The 21,450-nt window shown below is 36.7% G+C and overlaps 1 protein-coding gene across 5 annotated transcripts in view; it reads right to left on the bottom strand.

The window, feature by feature from the left end:
• Positions 1 to 21,450, bottom strand: part of LRBA (LPS responsive beige-like anchor protein) — a 709,127-nt gene that overhangs the window by 389,596 nt on the left and 298,081 nt on the right. For all 5 annotated transcript variants that reach the window (XM_047799683.1, XM_047799685.1, XM_047799682.1 and 2 more), the window contains one exon: positions 1,825 to 1,991. In XM_047799683.1, coding sequence (XP_047655639.1) covers positions 1,825 to 1,991 — 167 coding nt within the window. The remainder of the gene's footprint in view (positions 1 to 1,824; positions 1,992 to 21,450) is intronic.

Below are 21,450 nucleotides of genomic sequence, written 5' to 3'. Positions count from 1 at the left end.
TTGCTGCTCTGAAGAATGCACACATTTAAAAGCTAACAATATGACAGTTATTTTTATTTGAGCAGCAAAAAGTAAAAAACTGTGAATTGGGGGAAATATCAAAATTTCAGAATTCAATTCTTTCTGGCTATATAGAATAAGAGAGCTGAAGCCTTTGAACAACTCTATTACACAAACACTAATTATTTCTACATAAATACATTTCACAGTCCATTTAGTTCTCCAAGAGACCTTATTACACAAAAACCACTTCAGAGAAACAATGCTTTTGTGTTGACAGCACAGGTATATCATGCTACACAAAGGTATAGTGATCACAAAAAAGAATTTTAATCTCATAAAAACGACACACTTGGCATAAACTGCCTATAGGTTTTCATTTTAAAGTTGCAAAACTCCTTTTAGGTTAAAAAAATTGCAACTTAAAAAAAAAAAAAAAACTGTAACAAATCCGTATTGAGTTCCCCGTGTGTGCCAAGCACTGTATATCAACGTTACCTTATAATTTACTTACTACCTGATGTCGAAGTGATTATAAAATATCTGTCCCATTAAAATACCTTGAAACTCTAAAACTCTCGCTACAACTCCCCTTTCCCACTTCCCGCAAAGACACACACCCACAGGCTTTTAGATGTTGCAAGACACGACACTAAGAGCTCTGACCCAGAAACTCATGTCATTTTCATGACCATTCTTGCAGCTACGATCAGCTTGAACAGGATTAAAACAAACAAACAAACATGGTTCCTGCTTTCGCCCTCCTTTCGCTCTCATGTCCTTGACCTGTATTCCTTCTGCTGAATACCAAAAATGATTTGCCCAGACACGCATTTCATTTTATTTTCATATTCTTCATGATAGGCATCATGCAATATAACTACTCTGTACTTGTACTCAAAATAAAAACATCCTCTATCAGATAGCTTTCAACTCTACTAATTTAAAGTTCAGCTTTTAAAAAACTAGAATTGTTTTCTATTCACAGGAAAATTTCCACTACTAGTCTTAGATGTCTGCTAGACATAAAAATTGCTTAAAACACAAGTGGAAAACAATACAAGTAATTTGCTATGTTCTTGCTGCTGTCTTCTAAAAAAAGTTATGTAGAATGAGGAATTAAAAAATATCTTTCCAGTGGGAAAAAAAAGAACTTTTCCATGAACATTACTTAAATGAGTCAAAGCATGTTACTAAGACTGGTGGCATAAAATATTCCAGAAAGACTAAATTTCATGATTTATCTAAACTCCTTAGTCCAAGAAGGTAATGGACTTATTTTATTTGTAGAAATTAGAATAAAAAATAGCATGTTGAGTTTGGTCATCTTAAAAGCAGGTACAATATAGTGAATAAAATTTTAAAGAAGACATTACTTCATCATAGACCTGTAACTTGCAACATAAGCCAAGAAAATAACACATATTATTATGGTTCCAAATTTATGTATTAAAAACTCCAAAGTATAAAATAGAGAAACGTCTCTTAAAATATTGTATTTGTATAAATTTACATATAAGTGCAGCTAGTGAAATACTTCACATTAACTACTTCCCTTAACATTTATTTCACTTCAAAATGAATACATGTATCAGCAACTATTCTTTTAATGTAGTGGAAGGGAACTGAAATATCCACAAAGATTCATAACTATACCCGTACTGATTTTCTCCTTCCCCTTTTCTTTAAATTCATAATGGATGATAAAATACAAAATTAAATAACTCTGTTCTTCATCTGGCCTTGATCATATCCAAAGCCATTTACCTAAACCTTGGCCTTCTATAGAAAATCAGTGGCCAAATCCTAAAGGCATCTCTTTACCTCACTGCGGAATTTCCCCAGGCTCCATGCTTGTCTGTGAGAATGTTGATAATTTTCTGGATTAGCTGAGTTGCTGTCACATGGTCTCGATATTTAGCTGCTCTTATCAGATGATCACACATCTTTTCATCCTCTCGTTTGTCTGCAGAATACTGGGCACAGAGTGACTTGGAAAGGAAAAAGAAACATACTGTTATTACCATAAAAATGTAGGAAAAAAACTTTAAAATGCATTATAAAATAATTTCTAATAAGAACTTAACCAACCACAATTTTTATAAAATGCATGATAATATAATCTCTAATAAGAACTGAACCAACCAAAACTTTTAAATGCATTATAAAATCATGTCTAATAAGAACTGAACCAACCAATATTTACAAGTGACTTTTATATCCCTCATTATCTGAGTTAACAGACTTAGTGATCTACTGTCTCTGTATAACAATCCCCCAAGAATTTATTTCTCTGAAGTCGTTCCTAAGATACACTCAGAAGTGGTTCATATGTAAGCAGAGACCTGAATAAAGAGTAGAAGCCAGTCATGGGAAGATGCAGGCATCCACATCGCAAGCAGCATGAAGAGCAGTCACAAAGCAAGATGAATAAAGGGAAGGATGGTATGAAATGAGTTTGGAGGGCAGGGGTTGCATCGCTTAGTCCTGTGTAGTTATGACAAGGCGTTTAGGTCTTATTCTAATGAAATGGAAGATTAATCAGCGGAGTGATATGACTGATTTGCATTTTAAAATGACCACTATAGTATCATTTAGAGAATGTACTATGGTGTGACAAGAGAGGTAAAGAGGAAGACCAGTTAGAAGGCCACTGCAGAGGTCCAGAGAAGAGACAGTGGTGACTTGCAGGGTAAACTGAGCTAGTCCTCAACACCTTGAGAAAATGACAGAAACAGTTTGGTCTTTTAAACCCTAGCTAGCAAAATGGACTAACAGCACTAGAATCACATAGGGGAGTTCCCGTCGTGGCGCAGTGGTTAACGAATCCGACTAGGAACCATGAGGTTTCGGGTTCGGTCCCTGCCCTTGCTCAGTGGGTTAACGATCCGGCGTTGCCGTGAGCTGTGCTGTAGGTTGCAGACGCGGCTCGGATCCCGCGTTGCTGTGGCTCTGGCGTAGGCCGGTGGCTACAGTTCTGATTCAACCCCTGGCCTGGGAACCTCCATATGCTGTGGGAGCGGCCCAAAGAAATAGCAAAAAGACAAAAAAAAAAAAAGAATCACATAGGAACTTATTCAAAATTCAAAACTATAGGTCCCGCTTGATACCTACTAAATCAAAATCTGGATTTTAATAAGATTCCAATCATATTTATGCATTAAAGTTTGAAAATATTTTTTTAAATATCATCAATTTTGCCAAAAAATTTTAGGGTTTTTTTTTTAGCAATAATCAGATACAAGAAATACAATCACTAGTTTCCAAGATGCTTATTTTTTTTCTTTTAGAACTCAGACATTTGGTGTATCATGTATATGATGCTGTACTACATAATAATTAATTGATTAAAATTAAAAAAAATTAATGTTAACTTGACTATAATTCTTTTTTTTTTTTAGGCCTACACCCATGGCATATGGAAGTTTCCAGGCTAGGGGTTGAATCAGAGCTGCAGCTGCTGGGCTACACCACAGCCACAGCAGTGCAGGATCTGAGCTGTGTCTGTGGCCTACACCATAGCTCCAGGCAGTGCTGGATCCCCAATCCACTGTGTGAGGCCAGGGATTGAACTCACATCCTCATGGACACTAGTAGGATTCGTTTCCACTGCACTACAGCGGAAACTCTGATACTTAATTCTAACAGCAGAGTCTATTAGACTCCTTCCTTTAACCTCCAAATGCAAACTCACATATTTGTCACATGTATACACAACCTATGATGAGTAATGAAAATATGGTGCTGGAATACGTTTTAACAGTTTATGTACACGAGACACATTGTGACTGCCTGCCTTTTTCCTGTAAACTAATATAGATAGACTGTTGCCAAACACTATCCCCAGCACTGCCCCAAGAACAAGAGAGGGCCCTAATTATCCTAAACCAATGAAGGTAATAAGCACACCAGCACTGACACACTATCTTGAGGGACAGCACTTAATATAACTGGTGCGGTAAGAGAAAGGGTCAAGAGTTTGTTGACAGTTGACAATTCCTAACTTAGGGTATAAAAGAGGAAGTACATAATTCCAGGAGTACTAAAAGTTCTTTTCATACGAGGAAAGAAGTAAGCTTGGGGATGAAGCCAAAACCCAAAGAGAGCAAAACTGTGAGAATTGCAGAAATAACAAGTTTATTCCAAATGGAACAGGGACTTCCAGATTAGTCGCAGACTAGCCTACCTATTAGACTTTGTGTGAAACCATTTTTTTTTTTTTTTGGTCTTTTTATGGCCACCCGTGGCGTATGGACGTTTCTATGCTAGTGGTGTAATCAGAGCTGTAACCACTGGCCTACACCACAGCCACAGCAACACTAGATCTGAATCATGTCTGCTGTCTATACCACAGCTGACGGCAATGCCGGGATCTTTAACCCGCTGAGCAAGGCCAGAGATCAAACCTGAGTCCTCACAAATACTAGTCAGGTTCATTTCCACTGAGCCATGAAAGGAGCTGCTCTGTGAGACCATTTTTTTTTTTAAACTTTTTACAAGAACCTATAGGCTTTTGCTCATTCATTGAAGGCCAGTATGAACTGGGTTTTCTGTTCCTAACATCCACAAGCAAACCAACTGATAAGGTGTTTATCAACATGCACAAGGAGGGAAATATCTCTTAGTTTGTGCAAAACACCAGGCTATACTGATCGAAGGTTGAATTAGCGTGATAGCCTTTGCCCTGGAGAATCCTCGTTCTCTCTAGAGTGTGAGGAGGGAAGCGGGAATAAAAGTACCTTTGTCCATTGGTATAAGAAGGATAGGTTCCAGGATCCCGATGGATACCAAAATCTGCAGTTGCTTAAGTCTCTTTCATCAAATGGCCAAGCATACGTAGCATAAAAAAGCAAAACCTGCAGATATGAAGGGCTGTCTATACCTAAAATCATCTCTAAATTACTTATACTATCTAATACAATGTAAGTGCCATGTAAAGAGTTGTTAGGCTCACAAGCAAATTCAAGTTTTGCTTTCTGGAACTTTCTGGATTTTTTTTTTCAAATATTTTCAATTTGTGATTGATTGGAATCCACAGATAAAGAACTCATGGATACAAAGGGCTGACTGCTATGTCATTAACATTAAATAACTGGAGCTAAAAATAATTTTTAATAAAAAGGTTTACAGAAAATAGTAAGAGGGATGTGTAAGATGCTCTGAAGGAAGACAGAGAATTGAAGATTTTGAGAAGATACGTTATTCTTAGAAGGAAATAAAGAAAACCTTAAAGCAAAAGGCAAGGCAGAAACATGGGTCAATTTCAGGAAGAGGGAAGCAATATCATTCAATCCAAGAACTAAAGACAAGTAGAAAAAGTAATAGATTAAATCAATTCTGGAATGCAGGATGAGGCCTGAAAAAACACAAAGAATCATTGTGTGTGTGTGTGTGTGTGTGTGTGTGTGTATGTATATGAATATATATTACATATGTATATGAATAAACCTAAGATTGAGAAGACAAAAACTGGACTAAAGCATCATCCCTGACAGTATCTCTTGCCAGACTTGGGCATCTAACTCACTGCACCTGCTAGGTCTGACATGATCTGTAAAGTGACAGGATGACATTAGCTCCAGGAATTGCACAATTAGAAGATCTGAGGCAACCTCTACGACATCAGTTTTGGTACAATGGTGAAAGTAAAGTACCTCTACCTAAACGCTGATGTGAAGGAAATAAGTTGTGTTCAGTTGGAAATAAGATGGTTCAGTTGGTCAAAAATATGATTTCCACAAATAATTGAAATATAATTAAGAAATACCTGAAGGAGAGAAGTTTAAGTGACTATAACTAGGGAATTATTCCACTGCAACAAAAATATCAATTGCTATGTGGTATTTGCAGATTCATCCCAGAACTAGGCATCATTCTACAAGTTACTTCACATCTAACCCAGCCATACCCTGAGACCAAAAGGACAAAAGGGGAGACATCTGTGGAGTTTTTGTACCTTCGACATTCCCTAATATATACAGCCTGCCCCTGTCTAACCTCACTTGATTAGAGGAAATCAAAATTATTGATGGAAATTAAAAAATAACTGGCTTCTATACTCCCCTGAAACACAGATACTGCCATATTACATGTACTAAAAGCACAAATAAAAGACATTATTTAATGGCCTATTATTTGCTTTTTACTAATATTAGAATGATTTAACTTTATCAAATCGTATTTGCAAACAGTTGGTAAGCTACTAAAGTTTGCTTAAAAAGGCATAATTCTAAAAAGAAGAGTTCAAGGTAAGTTAAATGGTAAAATGGTTTAAAGTGTTCTTTAATGGATCCTCCTTTACAATTTAAACGGCAACTTTTCATATCTGACATAAAATCTATAGATATAAATCACATTAAAGGGCTGTTCTTTCCTGATTATCAATCTCTGTCTCATTGCAGAACATTAGAGTCACATCTAACCTTAAAACATGATAAAACGAAACCAAAGAAGAATGTTTTGTAAAGATATAACGAACTTGTACCTGGTCTTTAAGATATCTTTAAAGTGGAATTTGAATACATTCTTATTAAAAAATAACAAAAAATAATAACATATTCAATATAGGACAATATCATTCAAAGTCAAGTACAGATAAGGAGTATCTGCTTCAATACACATGTTACTCAACTGGAGGAGTATATGTATTTGTGTGGGTGTGCTTGTGCTTAAAGGTTGAATGGCAGTATCCCAAGAGACCCTATGAAAATGCATCATCTATCACTAAAATCAAGGGCCAAGTCTAGTACTTTCACTTAGTTTTACTTTACATCAACTTTTCTGTTTTCTTATTTTAAGCAACACATGAACTAAGTAATATGATATCACAACGACTCCCAAAAATCTAAATCTTAAAAACAAAAGAAATAAGCATCTTGAGAACCACCCACTTGAATATACTTGAAATCCAAGATCTATTACCATTGAAAATCTAGCATCTATTACCACAGCATTAATAAAACATAAGATAAATTCTTAAAAAAATTCACTTATACGGGGCAAAAATAAATAACTGAAGAGAAAAACAATTTAAACTGACCATTTATAATTCAAGTAACCATTCTGGCCTTTTTTTTTTTTTTTTGGTCTTTTATGGCCACACTTGCAGCATACGGAGGTTCCCAGGCTAGGGGTTGAACTGGAGCTGTAGCCTCTGGCTACATACATCACAGCCACAGAAACGCAGGACCCAAGCCAAGTCTGCAACCTACACCACAGCTCACAGCAATGCCAGATCCTTAACCCACTGGGCAAGGCCAGGGATCAACCTGCGTCCTCTTGGATACTAGTCAAATTTGTTTCCACTGAGCCCCAACGGGAACTCCTATTCTGGCTCTAAATGTAAATAAAGAAAATAGCCCGCTTAGTCTTTCTTTCCAGATGCTATGTCTCAGTCTACAGTTACTATTTGTTCTTTGTATGAAAGCTTAGAGAGGACTGAACTTAATAATAAGCAGATTTCTCTAGCCATCACTCTGTCATCACTCTGATCACCTTTCTCGGTGGTCAGACTTTTTTCTTTATCATTTACCAATATGCTGGCATTTTCTCAAGGCTTTGTCGCATGTCCCCTGGCAATATCATCCACCCCCATATCATCTACTATTATAAGTTTAGATGGAGATGTCAAATTTTTCATATCTGACCCAGTTGTTTTCCAAAATTCTGACCCCAAATTCTACCTGTAGGATAATCTCCAATCATTGAGTAAGCACCTAAAATTGAAAATGTACAAAACTGAACTCATCATCTTTACTCTAAACATGCTATTACATTGAAAAGGGAAAGCTTTCTGTTACCTAAGACAGAAATTTCCCTCACTTCATATCCCATAATTCCATTTTAGCAAAACCTGTGAATCACTCTTCTCACTGCTCTCATACATATCTTTATTCGCTTACAACTCAGCTCGTGAAATAATCTTCTACCTGTCCATTTACTTCTAGAAGAATTTACTTTGGTATAATGCAGATATATTTATATTTCCCACCCTCAAAAAAGTATATGACTGCAGTTCCGGTCGTTGCTCAGTGGTTAATGAATCCCACTAGGAACCATGAGGTTGCGGGTTCGATCCTTGGCCTCTTTCAGTAGGTTAAGGATCCGGCGTTGCCGTGAGCTGTGGTGTAAGTCACAGATGCAGCTCGGATCCCGCATTGTGGTGGCTCTGGTGTAGGCTGGCGGCTACAGCTCTGATTAGACCCCTTAGTCTGTGAACCTCCATATGCCATGGGTATGGCCCTAGAAAAGACAGAAAAAAAAAAAAGGCATATGACTGTCTAAAATGTTAAACAATTAAAGAGGCAAATTTTACTAGCTAGATCTTGGCGCTTTCTATAAATCAGTAATGTGGTATATTACCTCTTAAAATGCCTGCCCATCTCATATGCCAGATATACTCAGATTATACACTACTCCCCAAATATCCTCAAGACATTTTCAAGCACCAGAAAATATATTTCTCCTATAGCTTTTACGTGTGAAACAAGTTTAAAGATACCTATTGAGAAGATAAGATGGGAAGGAATTTGAAGGACAAACTATGAGAGAAGAGGAAGTCACAAAAGAGAAAGAGATATAGGTATCTAGAGGTCCTTTTGATTCTACAGCTGAATATACAAAGTGGAAAAAAAAAAAATCTAAAGAAGTTCTCCGGACAGGATGGAACCCAAGCCACTGCAGTGATAATGTGGAATCCTTAACTGTTAGGCCACCAGGGAACACAAGATTCAAGCCAATCTTAAAAATTTGTCAAGCTTTCTTATGGATAGTGACAAGCTGAGTTTGAAATATATCTGAACAAAAAAAGAAAATAATAGCAAAACAATTTTACAAAAGAAAAACAAAATTATAGGATTTTATACTCTCAATCATACTATACAAGTAGAAATCAAGAGAAAGTAAGTTATTAAAGAAGGATTATTGTCTCAACAACTGGTCTGAAACATCTGGTCACAAACAGGGAAACACAAGAAACTTGTCTTCACCTCATACCATACACAAAATATTTAATTCAAAATGAATCAAAGACCTAGATATAAAAGTTAAAATTATTATTATTTTTAATAGTTATTTCCCCAATACAATTTTTTTCTACTGTACAGCATGGTGACCCAGTTACACATACATGTACACATCCTATTTTCGTACATTATCATGCTCCATCATAAGTTGACTAGACATAGTTCCCAGTGCTACACAGCAGGATCTCATTGCTAATCTATTCCAAAGGCAACAATTTGTATCTATTAACCCCAAGCTCCCCAACCACCCCACTCCCTCCCCCTCTCCCTTGGCAACCAGAAGTCTATTCTGCAAGTCCATGATGTTCTTTTTGGTGGAAAAGTTAAAATTATAGCACTTCTAGAAAAAAAAAAAAAAAACAGCAGAAAATATGATGAACTTGGGGTAGGCAGAGAATACTTAGACTGAAATTTTTAGACTGAAGACCATAAAAGAAACCATAGAAGAAAATCATAACCATAAAAAAGTCTAATTCAAAGACAAATTAGATGTCAGCTAACTTTATAAAATCTGCTCTTTAAAAGGCATCATTTAGAAAATGAAAAGGCAAGCCACAAATTGGGAAGAATTATTCACTATACATATGAGTAAAGATTACTATACATATAACAAAAGATTTACTTCCAGGGTATATATAGAACTCCTATGATTCAATAAGACAAGCAAATTTAAATTAATAAACAAAGGATCTGAATAGACACATTACAAAAGATATACAAGTGACTAATTAATAGTATGAGAGAAAATGCTTACTCTGTAGGGAAACTCAAATAAAAACCACAATAAACTATCACTATATACACATTAGAAGGGCTGAAATTAAAGGAACTGACAACATCAAATACTGTCAAGGATATGGAACAAATGGAACTCTCACACTTACGAACTAGCCAGCTGATGTGTAAAATGTACAACTATTTTAGAAAATAGTTTGTTGGTTTCTTGTAAGCCCAAATATATACTTGCAACAGCACCTAGCAATTCCACTCCTAGATACTTCCTCAAAATGAGTAACATATTTCCACAAAAAATATATTATATGAATATGCCCACAGTGCTTTTAATAAGAGCCAAATACTGGAAATAACTCAATATCCATCTATAGATGGACAGTAACATTGGCTGGCAAAAAAAGAAACAAAAGCACACACACAATATGGTGTTAATATCAAAAACTTTAATGCTAACCAAAAGAATCCAGACAACAGAGTATCTACCATGCAATCTCATTAATATGAAATTTTATAACATGCAAAACTATCCACAATAACAGAAACCAGATGAGCAGTTGCTTACAGTTGGATATGTGGAGAAGAACTGACCACAGTAAATCACAAGGGAATTCTCAAAGATGATAGAAATTTTCCATATCTTGATTGTGACAGTCACACAGGTATGTTTTATCTACTTATCAAAACTCATCACACTGTATACTCAAAATGGGTATATTTTATTACATATAAACTATACTTCATTCAATTTAAGGAAGAGTTCCCACTGTGGTGTAACAGTATCAGCAATGTCTAGGGAACACTGGGTTGTGGGTTTGATCCCTGGCCTGGCTTAGTGGTTTAAGGATCAAGAGTTGCCACAGATGTGGCTTAGGTAGCAACTGTGGCTGGGATCTGACCCCTGGCCTGGGAACTCCACATGCTGCAGGGCAGTCAAACATGCAAAAAAAAAAGAAAAAAAAAGTATTTAAGAAGTTTTTAAAAACTGAATAGGCAAGATACTACCAGGGAAGAAATTAGTTAAAATACTCATATTGAAAAAAATCAGCTCATATACCAAATGGATAAATACTCTCTATAGGAGTTCCCATCATAGCTCAACAGAAACGAATCTGACTAGCATCCATGAGGATGCAGGTTCAATCCCTGGCCTCACTCAGTGGGTTAAGGATCTGGCGTCACAGTGAGCCGCTGTGAGTAGGTCGCAGATATGACTCGGATCCTGTAATGCTGTGGTTGTGACTTAGGCTGGCAGCTACAGTTCCGATTTGACACATAGCCTGGGGACCTCCATATGCCATGGGTGCAGCCCTAAAAAGACAAAAAGTCAAAAAAAAAAGAGTCAATAAAAAAACCCTCTATAAAATCAGTAAGATTGATAACCAATAAGACAGATAAATAATAAGAAACTGGTTAAGAGATAAACAGGTACTTCACAAAAGTAAAAAATGTAACTTACAACAAGCAGGAGAAAAGACAAAGTTTCATTTGTAAATAAAATTCATAGTAACACACAATAAAATATGATTACACAAGCACCAGAATACCAAAATAAAGAGAGCGGACCAATTATTAATAAAAATGTGGAGTAATGGCAACAGTTATAGACTAACGTTGGGAGTGGTACTCAATTTTGCAAGAGAGTGGGGCAATACCTATTAAAATTGAAAACATGAACACTTTACAGTCAAGTAGATCCACCCTACAGAAACGCATGAGCATGTGTACCAAAAGACTACAAAATATTCAAATCAGCATTGTTCACAACAGTTAAAAACTAGAAAGGTCCTAACTGCCAATCAACAGCAGAGGAGATTATGAAACATTAGCACTCTACTAATGCAGGGAACAGCACTGAAAATGAAACAGGAAAACGTAACAAATCTAATGAATCTCAACAAATATAATGCTGATCTAAAAATGCCAGATAAAACCAAACTTGATTCCATTTGCAGAAAGTTCAAAAACTGGAAAAGAAATTGCAATGATAAAAAAACATACTTAAGTATTGAAAATAAAAACAGAAGCAAGTAAGTCATTTCATTAAAAAAAACATCATTTAGCTTAATGGAGCAAAAAGGGGTTGTGATTCGACAGATATACAGAGAGGGCATCGCACAACCACTTTATTTCAGTATCAAGAAAAGGAAGTAAATTAATGTTAAATGCATATTTTTTGAGAGTTAAGTTGTATTGTATTTTATGAGAAACAGATTATAAAGCAAATTTTTATTAAGCTGGCATTAGATTTTGAAATAAAAACAAATTCCAGTTAAAATAGTTCAAGGTGAAATCTTTAATATATAAGCCTTTCTCCCAATTTAGCCACATTCAATGTTAATTAAGCAATTGAAATGTATTGGTTTTACAGGTTTCACGTTTTGACTGTTTTTAAAGAAACTTATGCTTGCTTTTAAAATCAAATTAAAAAAGGAATTACTTATAAGAAATTAAAGAGTTCTCTAGTCACCTCCTCCCTGCTTGGCTCATTGTTTTCTGTAGGGGTAGTCGCTGTTAACCCTAAGATGTAGTTCCTATGCAAATGGTATCAAATTACACATCATTCCATGTCAGGACATATAGTTTTATCTTCATTCTTTTTCACAGGTACGCACAGAGTATTACATTGTTAGTTAACTAAACATATCTTCTAGAAAACACACCTTATGTCCCAATTTATCTCAAAATCACTTACACTATAAATTACTTGTTGCAAAGCATTTAAAAGGGAAATCACCTAAGGGACAACAAATTAAGAAACTTTTCAATACTTCAATTTTGGAGGTCTCTGCACTTGATCTCTTAACTCAGATTTAAAGTCTCATCATTAAAAAAAAGAAAAGTTGTCCACAGAAATCTTACAAAGACTCCTGAAAAGACTTAGAAAAATGACATCTTAAAAACCTCAACAGCGAACAAAAGTCAACCAATGACAATGTGTGACAGCCACCTTTAATTCTGAAGTGATTTCTCTGTCATCCACCACCTCTAAGTATTGATTTCTCTCAGCATGAAAAAGCCTAAGCCAATGAAACAGACATGGCATCATTCCCCCAATAACAGCATTCAAGGTTAAAACAGGCAGAACACTCATCAAGGTATCGCTTCCATTTCTTATTGTTTTAATGGACTGGATAAGATGTCCTGGGTTCTTATCTCACCAACTGCAGTCTTCAAACAATATTTTCAAATAATTTGAAGGTTAATAAGAGCTCTAATTTTTTACTTTAGATAGTCAAGAACTTGTCTTAAAAGCTTTTACGTATTTGAAAATTCAAGTCAACTCTAAGAAGAGGGCCAGAGGATCCACTTGTATGTCAAATACACATGTAATGCTTTTTTATTATTTCATTACTTCATTACAGTCACTTGTCAACAATGAAAATCACAAAATTATCAAGTAAATAACAAAACACCTTCCAAAAAGACAAGCTGATTTCTTTAACAATGCCTGCAGACATCATACATCAGTTTGGAAAATAAAATGTGGTATTTATAATTAATAAATTAAGTTTAAATAGATAGGGTTAAACAAATAATTATATTTAAAAAAATCATAATGAGACAAATATATATTCATATAAGATTATACAATTATACACAAATACATATACACACATATATAAAGAGAAAAAGAGAGGCAGTGAGAGAGAAATCAAGAAGTTTTAATTTTTTAAGCTTTGTTTCTTGCTATTTTTTAAGCTTTGTTTCTGTGAACAGGAGCTGGATATCTAAAACAAATCCTACAGGAGTTCCTGTCATGGCTCAGCGGTAACAAACCCAACTTGTATCCATGAGGCGTGGGTTTGATTCCTGGCCTCGATCAGTGGGTTAATGGTCCAAGCACTGCTATGAGTTGTAGTGCAGGTTGCAGATGGGACCTGGATCCTGTGTTGCTGTGGCTGTGGCTGTGGTGTAGGCTGGCAGCTGTAGCTCTGATTCAGTCACCAAAATTTTCAAACCAACACAGGAACATGCACTTACTCTAGAATCGTCTTCCTTCGCCCCAACAATGATAGTTTCTTTAGTTTCACATATAATTCTAAAAGTGTGTGAATTTTTTTTAAAAAAAGTATGTGCTCGTATACATGTGCCCTGTGTAGGTATGTATATGATCTGTTCAAAAGTTACCAACAGAAGATCGAGAGTAGAAAATGCTGTGAATCTAGTTTTTAATCTGGCCATTATCAAGAAGATAAAATAGAAAATGAGACAAGTTAAAACACATCCTAAAAGAATCTCTAAAAATAGTGCATTCCAGAATGAATACAGCACACTTTGGAAATATACTGAGAAAGACTGTGATTGCAGAGTCCAGGTGTGGAAAATATACCAGAACATGCATGCAAACTAGAGTGGGAATTTTCCATAAGGAATCTGATGGTCCCACTGTGAGTTAACCAGAGGAAAAAAAAGGTGAAACTTGGAACCAACATTCCTCTCATTCTATGACCTTAGGCACATGGGCCTGGACTAAATAATTAGAATATGAGATAATTGCTAAGAAAGATATACAAAGTGTGTTTTGAAAGAAGAAAGAACTATTCAGAGCCGAGGAGGGAACTATTCATAAAGGAATTTAAGGCTACGTTCATCAAGAAGAAAGCGCTCTTTTTTTTTTTTTTTTTGTCTTTTTTGTAGCCACCGGCCTACGCCAGAGCCACAGCAACTCGGGATCCGAGCCGCATCTGCAACCTACACCACAGCTCACGGCAACGCCGGATCCTTAACCCACTGAGCAAGGGCAGGGACCGAACCCGAAACCTCATGGTTCCTAGTCGGATTCGTTAACCACTGCGCCACGACGGGAACTCCCCCTCATTTTTGAAAACATATAAAAACTGTACTTAAAGAAGAAAATCTGTGGTCAAAGGAGCCCTCTACATGGGGAAGCTAAACCAGCTCCTGCAATTTGGCAAACAGATAGAGACAGAGCTCAGGAAGAAGTCAAGAGCGTGTCTACGAATTAGCAGATGCAATACTCAGTAATGAGTTTTAATTTTCCTATTCTGCACTGTGATGTCCTGTAAGTGAGAAAAAAGAATGGCCCATGCCCATGCTTTGGGCAACAGGATAAAGAAAAACAGCTATATCCTGGGAAAGTCATGTGTATAACAGTAAGAGGTCGCCTCCCGAGCTCTGACATAGTAATAGTCTGGATCATAACCCTAAGGTAGACAAAGCGTCCCATGCAGACAAAGTGTCCCACAAAATCTGTGGGACACGTAAGTATTCCTTGGATAATCCTTGAGATTATCTGGAATAAATATATATATATAAAATCTCTCTTTGAAAGTTACGATAACAGCTGCATTGTTAAACATTTAATATGAACCCACACTGGTAACAGGCACTTTACAGGCATCAAATCCCATTCACGGGAGTTCCCTTCGTGGCGCAGTGGTTAACGAATCCAACTAGGAACCAGGAGGTTGCGGGTTCGGTCCCTGCCCTTGCTCAGTGGGTTAAGGATCCGGCGTTGCCGTGAGCTGTGGTGTAGGTTGCAGATGCGGCTCGGATCCCGCGTTGCTGTGGCTCTGGCGTAGGCCGGTGGCTACAGCTCCGATTCAACCCCTAGCCTGGGAACCTCCATGTGCCGCGGGAGCGGCCCAAGAAATAGCAACAACAACAACAACAACAACAACAAAAAGACAAAGGACAAAAAAAAAAAAATCCCATTCACTCTTAACAAAATTACTATAGGCAGGCATCATTATTATCCTGATTTTAACATGAGGCAATAGTGTGTTAGCTCACATAGCTAGTAAATGACAGCCAAGATTAATGCACAAGGTTAGCTGACTGAAAAGTCAGAGCTACACCAAACTGCACCTTAGTACTCAATGTGGTTGCATTCACTGGGTGCTCAAACAAAATCGATTCAGAGATTTAAAAGGACTTATGATACCCCTTTACTTCACTAAGATAGTATTTCATCACTCTCACGATTATTTATCAACCTCATTTCTGTCAAACATAAAGAAAACAGCAGTGATAAAAAAGTTTAAATTAAGTGCATATATTGTAAAGCTTACCATTTCCCTTTTCCTGCTCTACGAATGAAGAAATATATAAAAAGAGGTTAAGAAAGATGTCGAAAATCATAATGCAAGTAGATAAACAGCAAAACTGGGAGGAAAACTGCTGTTCTACTTTGCTATTAAACTATGATGACTCAAGATCTAGTACTCAGCCATCTCTTCAGCAAATGACAAAACTGATGGTGTAAAGTACACATCGAGAAAGAAATGTGGCAAGAAAGTGGGATGTATTAATTATCAATGTAAAACAGCAATGGGAAACAGAATGGTATCGTGCTCAGCTTCAAAAAAGTTGCCATTAACTTTGACCAGTCCTTGCTCACTTACTTTTTAAGACATGTTCAAGTAAGAGCAGAAAGTACTTGAATAAAAAAGAATAAAAAAGAAAGGACAAAATGAAAAGAGGAAAAAGACCAAAAGGAAAGCATAAATGGGAGGTTCACTTGAAAATACTTTGCACCGTCTCATATTTACAAGATAACTTTCAAAGTTAGTAAAAAAAACAAACAAACAAACAAACAAAAAACCCAGAAAAACAGTATCATTCTATTTCTTTCTCTCTCTTTTTTTTTTTTTTTGTATTTTTCTAGGGCTGGACCCATGGCATATGGCGGCTTCCAGGCTAGGGGTCTAATCGGAGCTACAGTCGCCGGCCTACAGCCACAGCAACACAGGATCCGAGCTGTGTCTGCAACCTACACCACAGCTCACAGCAACACCGGATCCTTAACCCACTGAGCAAGGCCAGGGATCAAACCCACAACTTCATGGTTCCTAGTCGGATTCATTAACCGCTGAGCTATGATGGCAACTGCTATCATTCTATTTCATTTGCCTTGTATAACTGATAGACAAAATGGGGAATTCAGTTCAGTAATGGGAATATAAAATAAAGAAGTGGAAAAAGATGAAGAAAAGTTTGTCATCCAACTACTCTTTAAATAGCTCAGACTTATTTTACACTCTATCAATTTTACATGCACATAAAAACAAATATATAAACTCAGTAGAAAACAGCAACATGAACAGAAAAAAACATATGTCTATGGATTAGTTTTAAAAATTTTCCATACAAGTGAATGAAAGGAAATTTAAATATTATTACATAGGTGATACTCCATAAAACTAATCCAATACGAGCAATATCAAGGAGGACAGATGTTGAGGAGGACAGAGAAGAAAGGAAACCCTTGAGCACTGCTGGTGGGAATAACAACTGGCGTAGGCACTATGGAAAATAGTATGGAGGTTTCTCAAAAAGTTAAAAATAGAGCAATCATGCAATGCAGCAATACCCTTGTTTATATACAAAGGAAATAATTCACTATTTCAAAGAGATACTTGCATTCCCATAATTGTTACAGCATTATTAAAAATAAGCCAAAGTATGGAAACATCACAATTATTTATCAGCAGATAAATGGATTAACAAAATGTGGTATATACATATTGGAATATTATTCAGCCTCAAAATAAGGAAAAATCTTGGCATTTGTGATGAGATGGACAAACCTGGAGGATAGTAAGTTAAGTGAGATAAGCCATATACAGAAAGGCAAATATTGCTTGATTCCACATTATATGTGAAATCTAAAAACAGAAACATCGAACTCAGAGTAATGGAGTAGAATGGTAATAGCTAGAGGCTAAAGGGAGGGGAAGGGTCAATATTGATCAAATGGTACAGAATTTAAGTTCTGAGGCTCTTAAATTCTGGATATCTAATGTACAGCATGGGACAAAAGTTAAATGAATGTGTCCTACACTTGAAATCTGCTTAGAGCAGATTTCACATGTTCAACCACACCAACAAAACAATGGTGTGAGGAGATGAATGCATTAATTTGTTCAATTGTGCTAATCATTTCACAGTGTACACATATATCAAAATACCATGTTGTATACCTTAAATATATACAATATTTGTCAATCATACTTCAATAAAGCTGGGGGATAAAAGAAAAACAATAGCAATCTAGTAAGTAATACAAGGTAGTTTAATCACTACTATTTTTTATGCTTCTACCAGGATATGAACAGAACACTTTCTTTTCTTCTCTTTTTTTTTTTTTTGTCTTTTTGCCTTTTCTAGGGCTGCACCTGTGGCATATGGAGGTTCCCAGGCTAGGGGTCTAATCGGAGCTGTAGCCACCGGCCTACGCCACAGCCAGAGCAACACGGGATCCAAGCCGCGTCTGTGACCTACACCACAGTTCACAGCAACACTGGATCCTTAACCCACTGAGCAAGACCAGGGATCAAACCCACAACCTCACAGTTCCTAGTTGGATTTGTTAGCCACTGAGCCACAAAAGGAACTCCTCTTTCTTTTCGAATGGCTACACTTGTGGCATATGGAAATTTCCTAGGCTAGGGGTCAAAGAGAAAGGCAGCTGCAGGCCTATGCCACAGCCACAGAAACACTGAATCCGAGCCACATCTGCAACCTACAAAACAGCTTACGGCAAGTCCAGATCTTTAACCCACTAAGTGAGGACAAGGATGGATCAAAATTACATCCTCACAGAGAAATTGGGTTCTCGTGAGCCACATCGAGATCTTCTGCACAGAACATTCTCTTAATCTAAAAGAATCTAGGATCTCACAAGAAAAGACAAAATTTCCAAATTTCTGTTAGCCGCATATAAAAACCTTCATTAATCCAAATAGGTGATATTGTCATTAATTTAACAATATTTTATTGAAAACTTCTTATGTTCCAAGCCTATACTGAAATTAAAATAAAAAACAGATCCTAGAGTTCCCATCGTGGAGCAGTGGAAATGAATCCGACTAGGAACCATGAGGTTGAGGGTTCAATGCCTGGCTTCACTCATTGGATTCAGGATCCGGTATTGCCATGAGCTGTGGTGTAGGTCGAAGACACGGCTGAAATCTGGTGTTGCTGTGGCTCTGGTGTAGGCCGGTGGCTACAGCTCCAATTAGACCCCTAGCCTGGGAACCTCCATAAGCCGTGAGTGGAGCCCTAAAAAAGGACAAAAGACAAAAGACAAAAAAAAAAAAAAAAAAGAGCGAGAAACAGATCCTATTACAAAGTAGTAATAAGGTCTAATGTCTGTTTCCCTCAGCAGAAAAGTAATTTTGAAACATTTTTAATGGGTACAAGTAACTCTCCAAGGTCTCCAAAAAGGGTAACATAATCCAGAATTTGAAAACATAATACCCAAAAAAAGAGAAATATCAGTGACAGGTTATCCTCTACTTCCTCTTCATGACTTCTACAGGAGAAGCAATGATGCAAACCTTAGGCACTCACAATCCAGTATCCATAAACCTCCAAAAATTATATATGAAATTTTATTATTTTGTATAAATTTCTCAAGGTCAGCTTCTCAAAAGATTCTATAACCAAATAAAATTATAAAAAATACTGATTCAAAATACATTTTACATAATATAATCACATTTTTGGTTAAATAGATGTGTGAGATGTATATACATGAAATTATACAGAAAGTGTACATTCACAATAAAAAGTTGGAAAAGTTTTATGCCAAACCATTATCTTGGGAGTATGGAATGGGAAAAGATACGGAGAATGTTCTCTTTTACTTTATACCATTCTTTTTTTTTTGTCTTTTTTTGGCACTTCTTGGGCCACTCCTGCGGCATAGGAGGTTCCCGGGCTAGGGGTCCAATCGGAGCTGTAGCCTCCGGGCTACGCCAGAGCCACAGCAATGCAGGATCCAAGCCGCGTCTGCAACCTACACCACAGCTCGTTAACCCACTGAGCAAGGGCAGGGATCGAACCCGCAACCTCATGGTTCCTAGTCGGATTCGTTAACGACTGTGCCACGACGGGAACTCCTACTTTATAGTACCTTCTTCATCAGTACATTCTTCATCAGTACATTTTTTCCATATGTATTCTTCAGATTAATATTTTTTGAGTTAAAAAAAAAAGAACCACTGATGTAAACAAAATTTCTTCTTAAGTCAGGGTTTCCCAAGTTAACCTGCCAGTATATATCTGAATTCACCTTTTTTTTTTTTTTCTTTTATGTCCACACCCATGGCATATGGAAGTTCCTGGCCAGGGACTGAATCCAAACCACAGCTGCAACCTATGCCACAGCTGAAGCAATGCCAGATCCTTAAACCCACTGTACACAGCTAGAGATCACCACATGCCTCTGTGCAACCCAAGGTGCTGCAGGTGGGTTCTTAACCCACTGCACCACAGTGGGTTCTCCTGAATTCTACTTTGAAAAGATACAGGTTTGATCCCTGGCCTTGCTCAATGGGTTAAGGATCTGGCATTGCCAAAGCTGTGGCACAGGGCACAGATGCGGCTGGGATCCAGTGTTGCTATGGCTGTGGCTGTGGCTTAGGCTGGCAGCTGCAGCTACTATTCAACCTCTAGCCTGGGGACTTCCAGGTGCTGCAGGTGCGACCCTAAAAGAAAAAAAAAAGTAATTTTTTGTTGTTTTTACTTCCAGAAAAATCTACACAATCCAAAAACAATAGGTTTGGAATTATCTGGATTATAGATATGTAGAAGCATTTCATCTGCTCATAGGTCTTATATAACTATAATCAAGTTAACCACAATTTAAGTTCAAGAATCAGCACAAAACTCAAGGAATACATATTATTTTTGAGTGCTTAAAGTGAACCAGTAAAATCTATCATGAGCCAATAAGCTTTAGGTTGGACTATCATTATGTTAAATGGCATCAGTCCATGAATATCTCATGTCAATCCATAACAATCTAATATTTAAAAAAGCATACTATCAACTCCACTGCTCTATTTAAGGATGACAAAATTGGATACACTTTTCATTAAAAAGAAAAAACTCAACAAAACAGAACTAAGGGAATATTTCACATAGATGTGGAATCTAAAAACAAAAAAGGTTGAACTCATGGAGAGGAGAATGGTAAAATAACAAGATGTCAGTAAGCCGAATATTAGCAGCCAACAGTAAGAATTACTATTACCTGATAATAATAATTGAATACGCCAATCTAATTAGATAATAAAAAGCAATCAGAAAAGTTAGAAATAAGAAGGAAAAACTATCACAATATTTGCACATGAAGTGATGAATACTTGAAAAGCTCAAGAGAATCAAATGAAACCAGTTTTTTCAGGCAGATAAGCTAAATCTAATATTACCAGCTAAACAAGACTAGCCACAGCAATTCTGAAAAATCTTTTTTTTTTCCCCTCAGGCTAGGGGTTGAATCAGAGCTATAGCTACCGGTCTACAACATAGCCACAGCAACACAGGATCAGAACCATGTCTGTAACCTACACCACAGTTCACAGCAATGCTGGATCCTTAACCCAGTGAGAGAGGCCATGGATCAAACCCACAACCTCATGATTACTAGTTAAATTCAATTCCTCTGTGGTACAATGGGAATCTCCTGAAAAATATCTTAAACATCAATGAGGGAAGGAACAGCAAAGGCCTATTAGTATTAAAACACATGATAAAGCCTTAATAATTTAAATAAAATTTGACACCAATACATGAAATCATAGACCGAATAATAGGAAAATATAGAACATAAAAAAATAGACGCCCCCAAAACATAGACATTTAGTGTATGATAACACATGCATTTCGAATCAGAGGAGAAAATTTAGAATATGCAGTAAATGTTGCAGGGAAAATGAGGTTG

The sequence above is a fragment of the Phacochoerus africanus genome, chromosome 10 (assembly GCF_016906955.1).
Source record: "Phacochoerus africanus isolate WHEZ1 chromosome 10, ROS_Pafr_v1, whole genome shotgun sequence".
In the NCBI taxonomy this organism is placed as follows: domain Eukaryota; kingdom Metazoa; phylum Chordata; class Mammalia; order Artiodactyla; family Suidae; genus Phacochoerus; species Phacochoerus africanus.
This window is presented reverse-complemented; position numbering and strand designations above follow the sequence as displayed.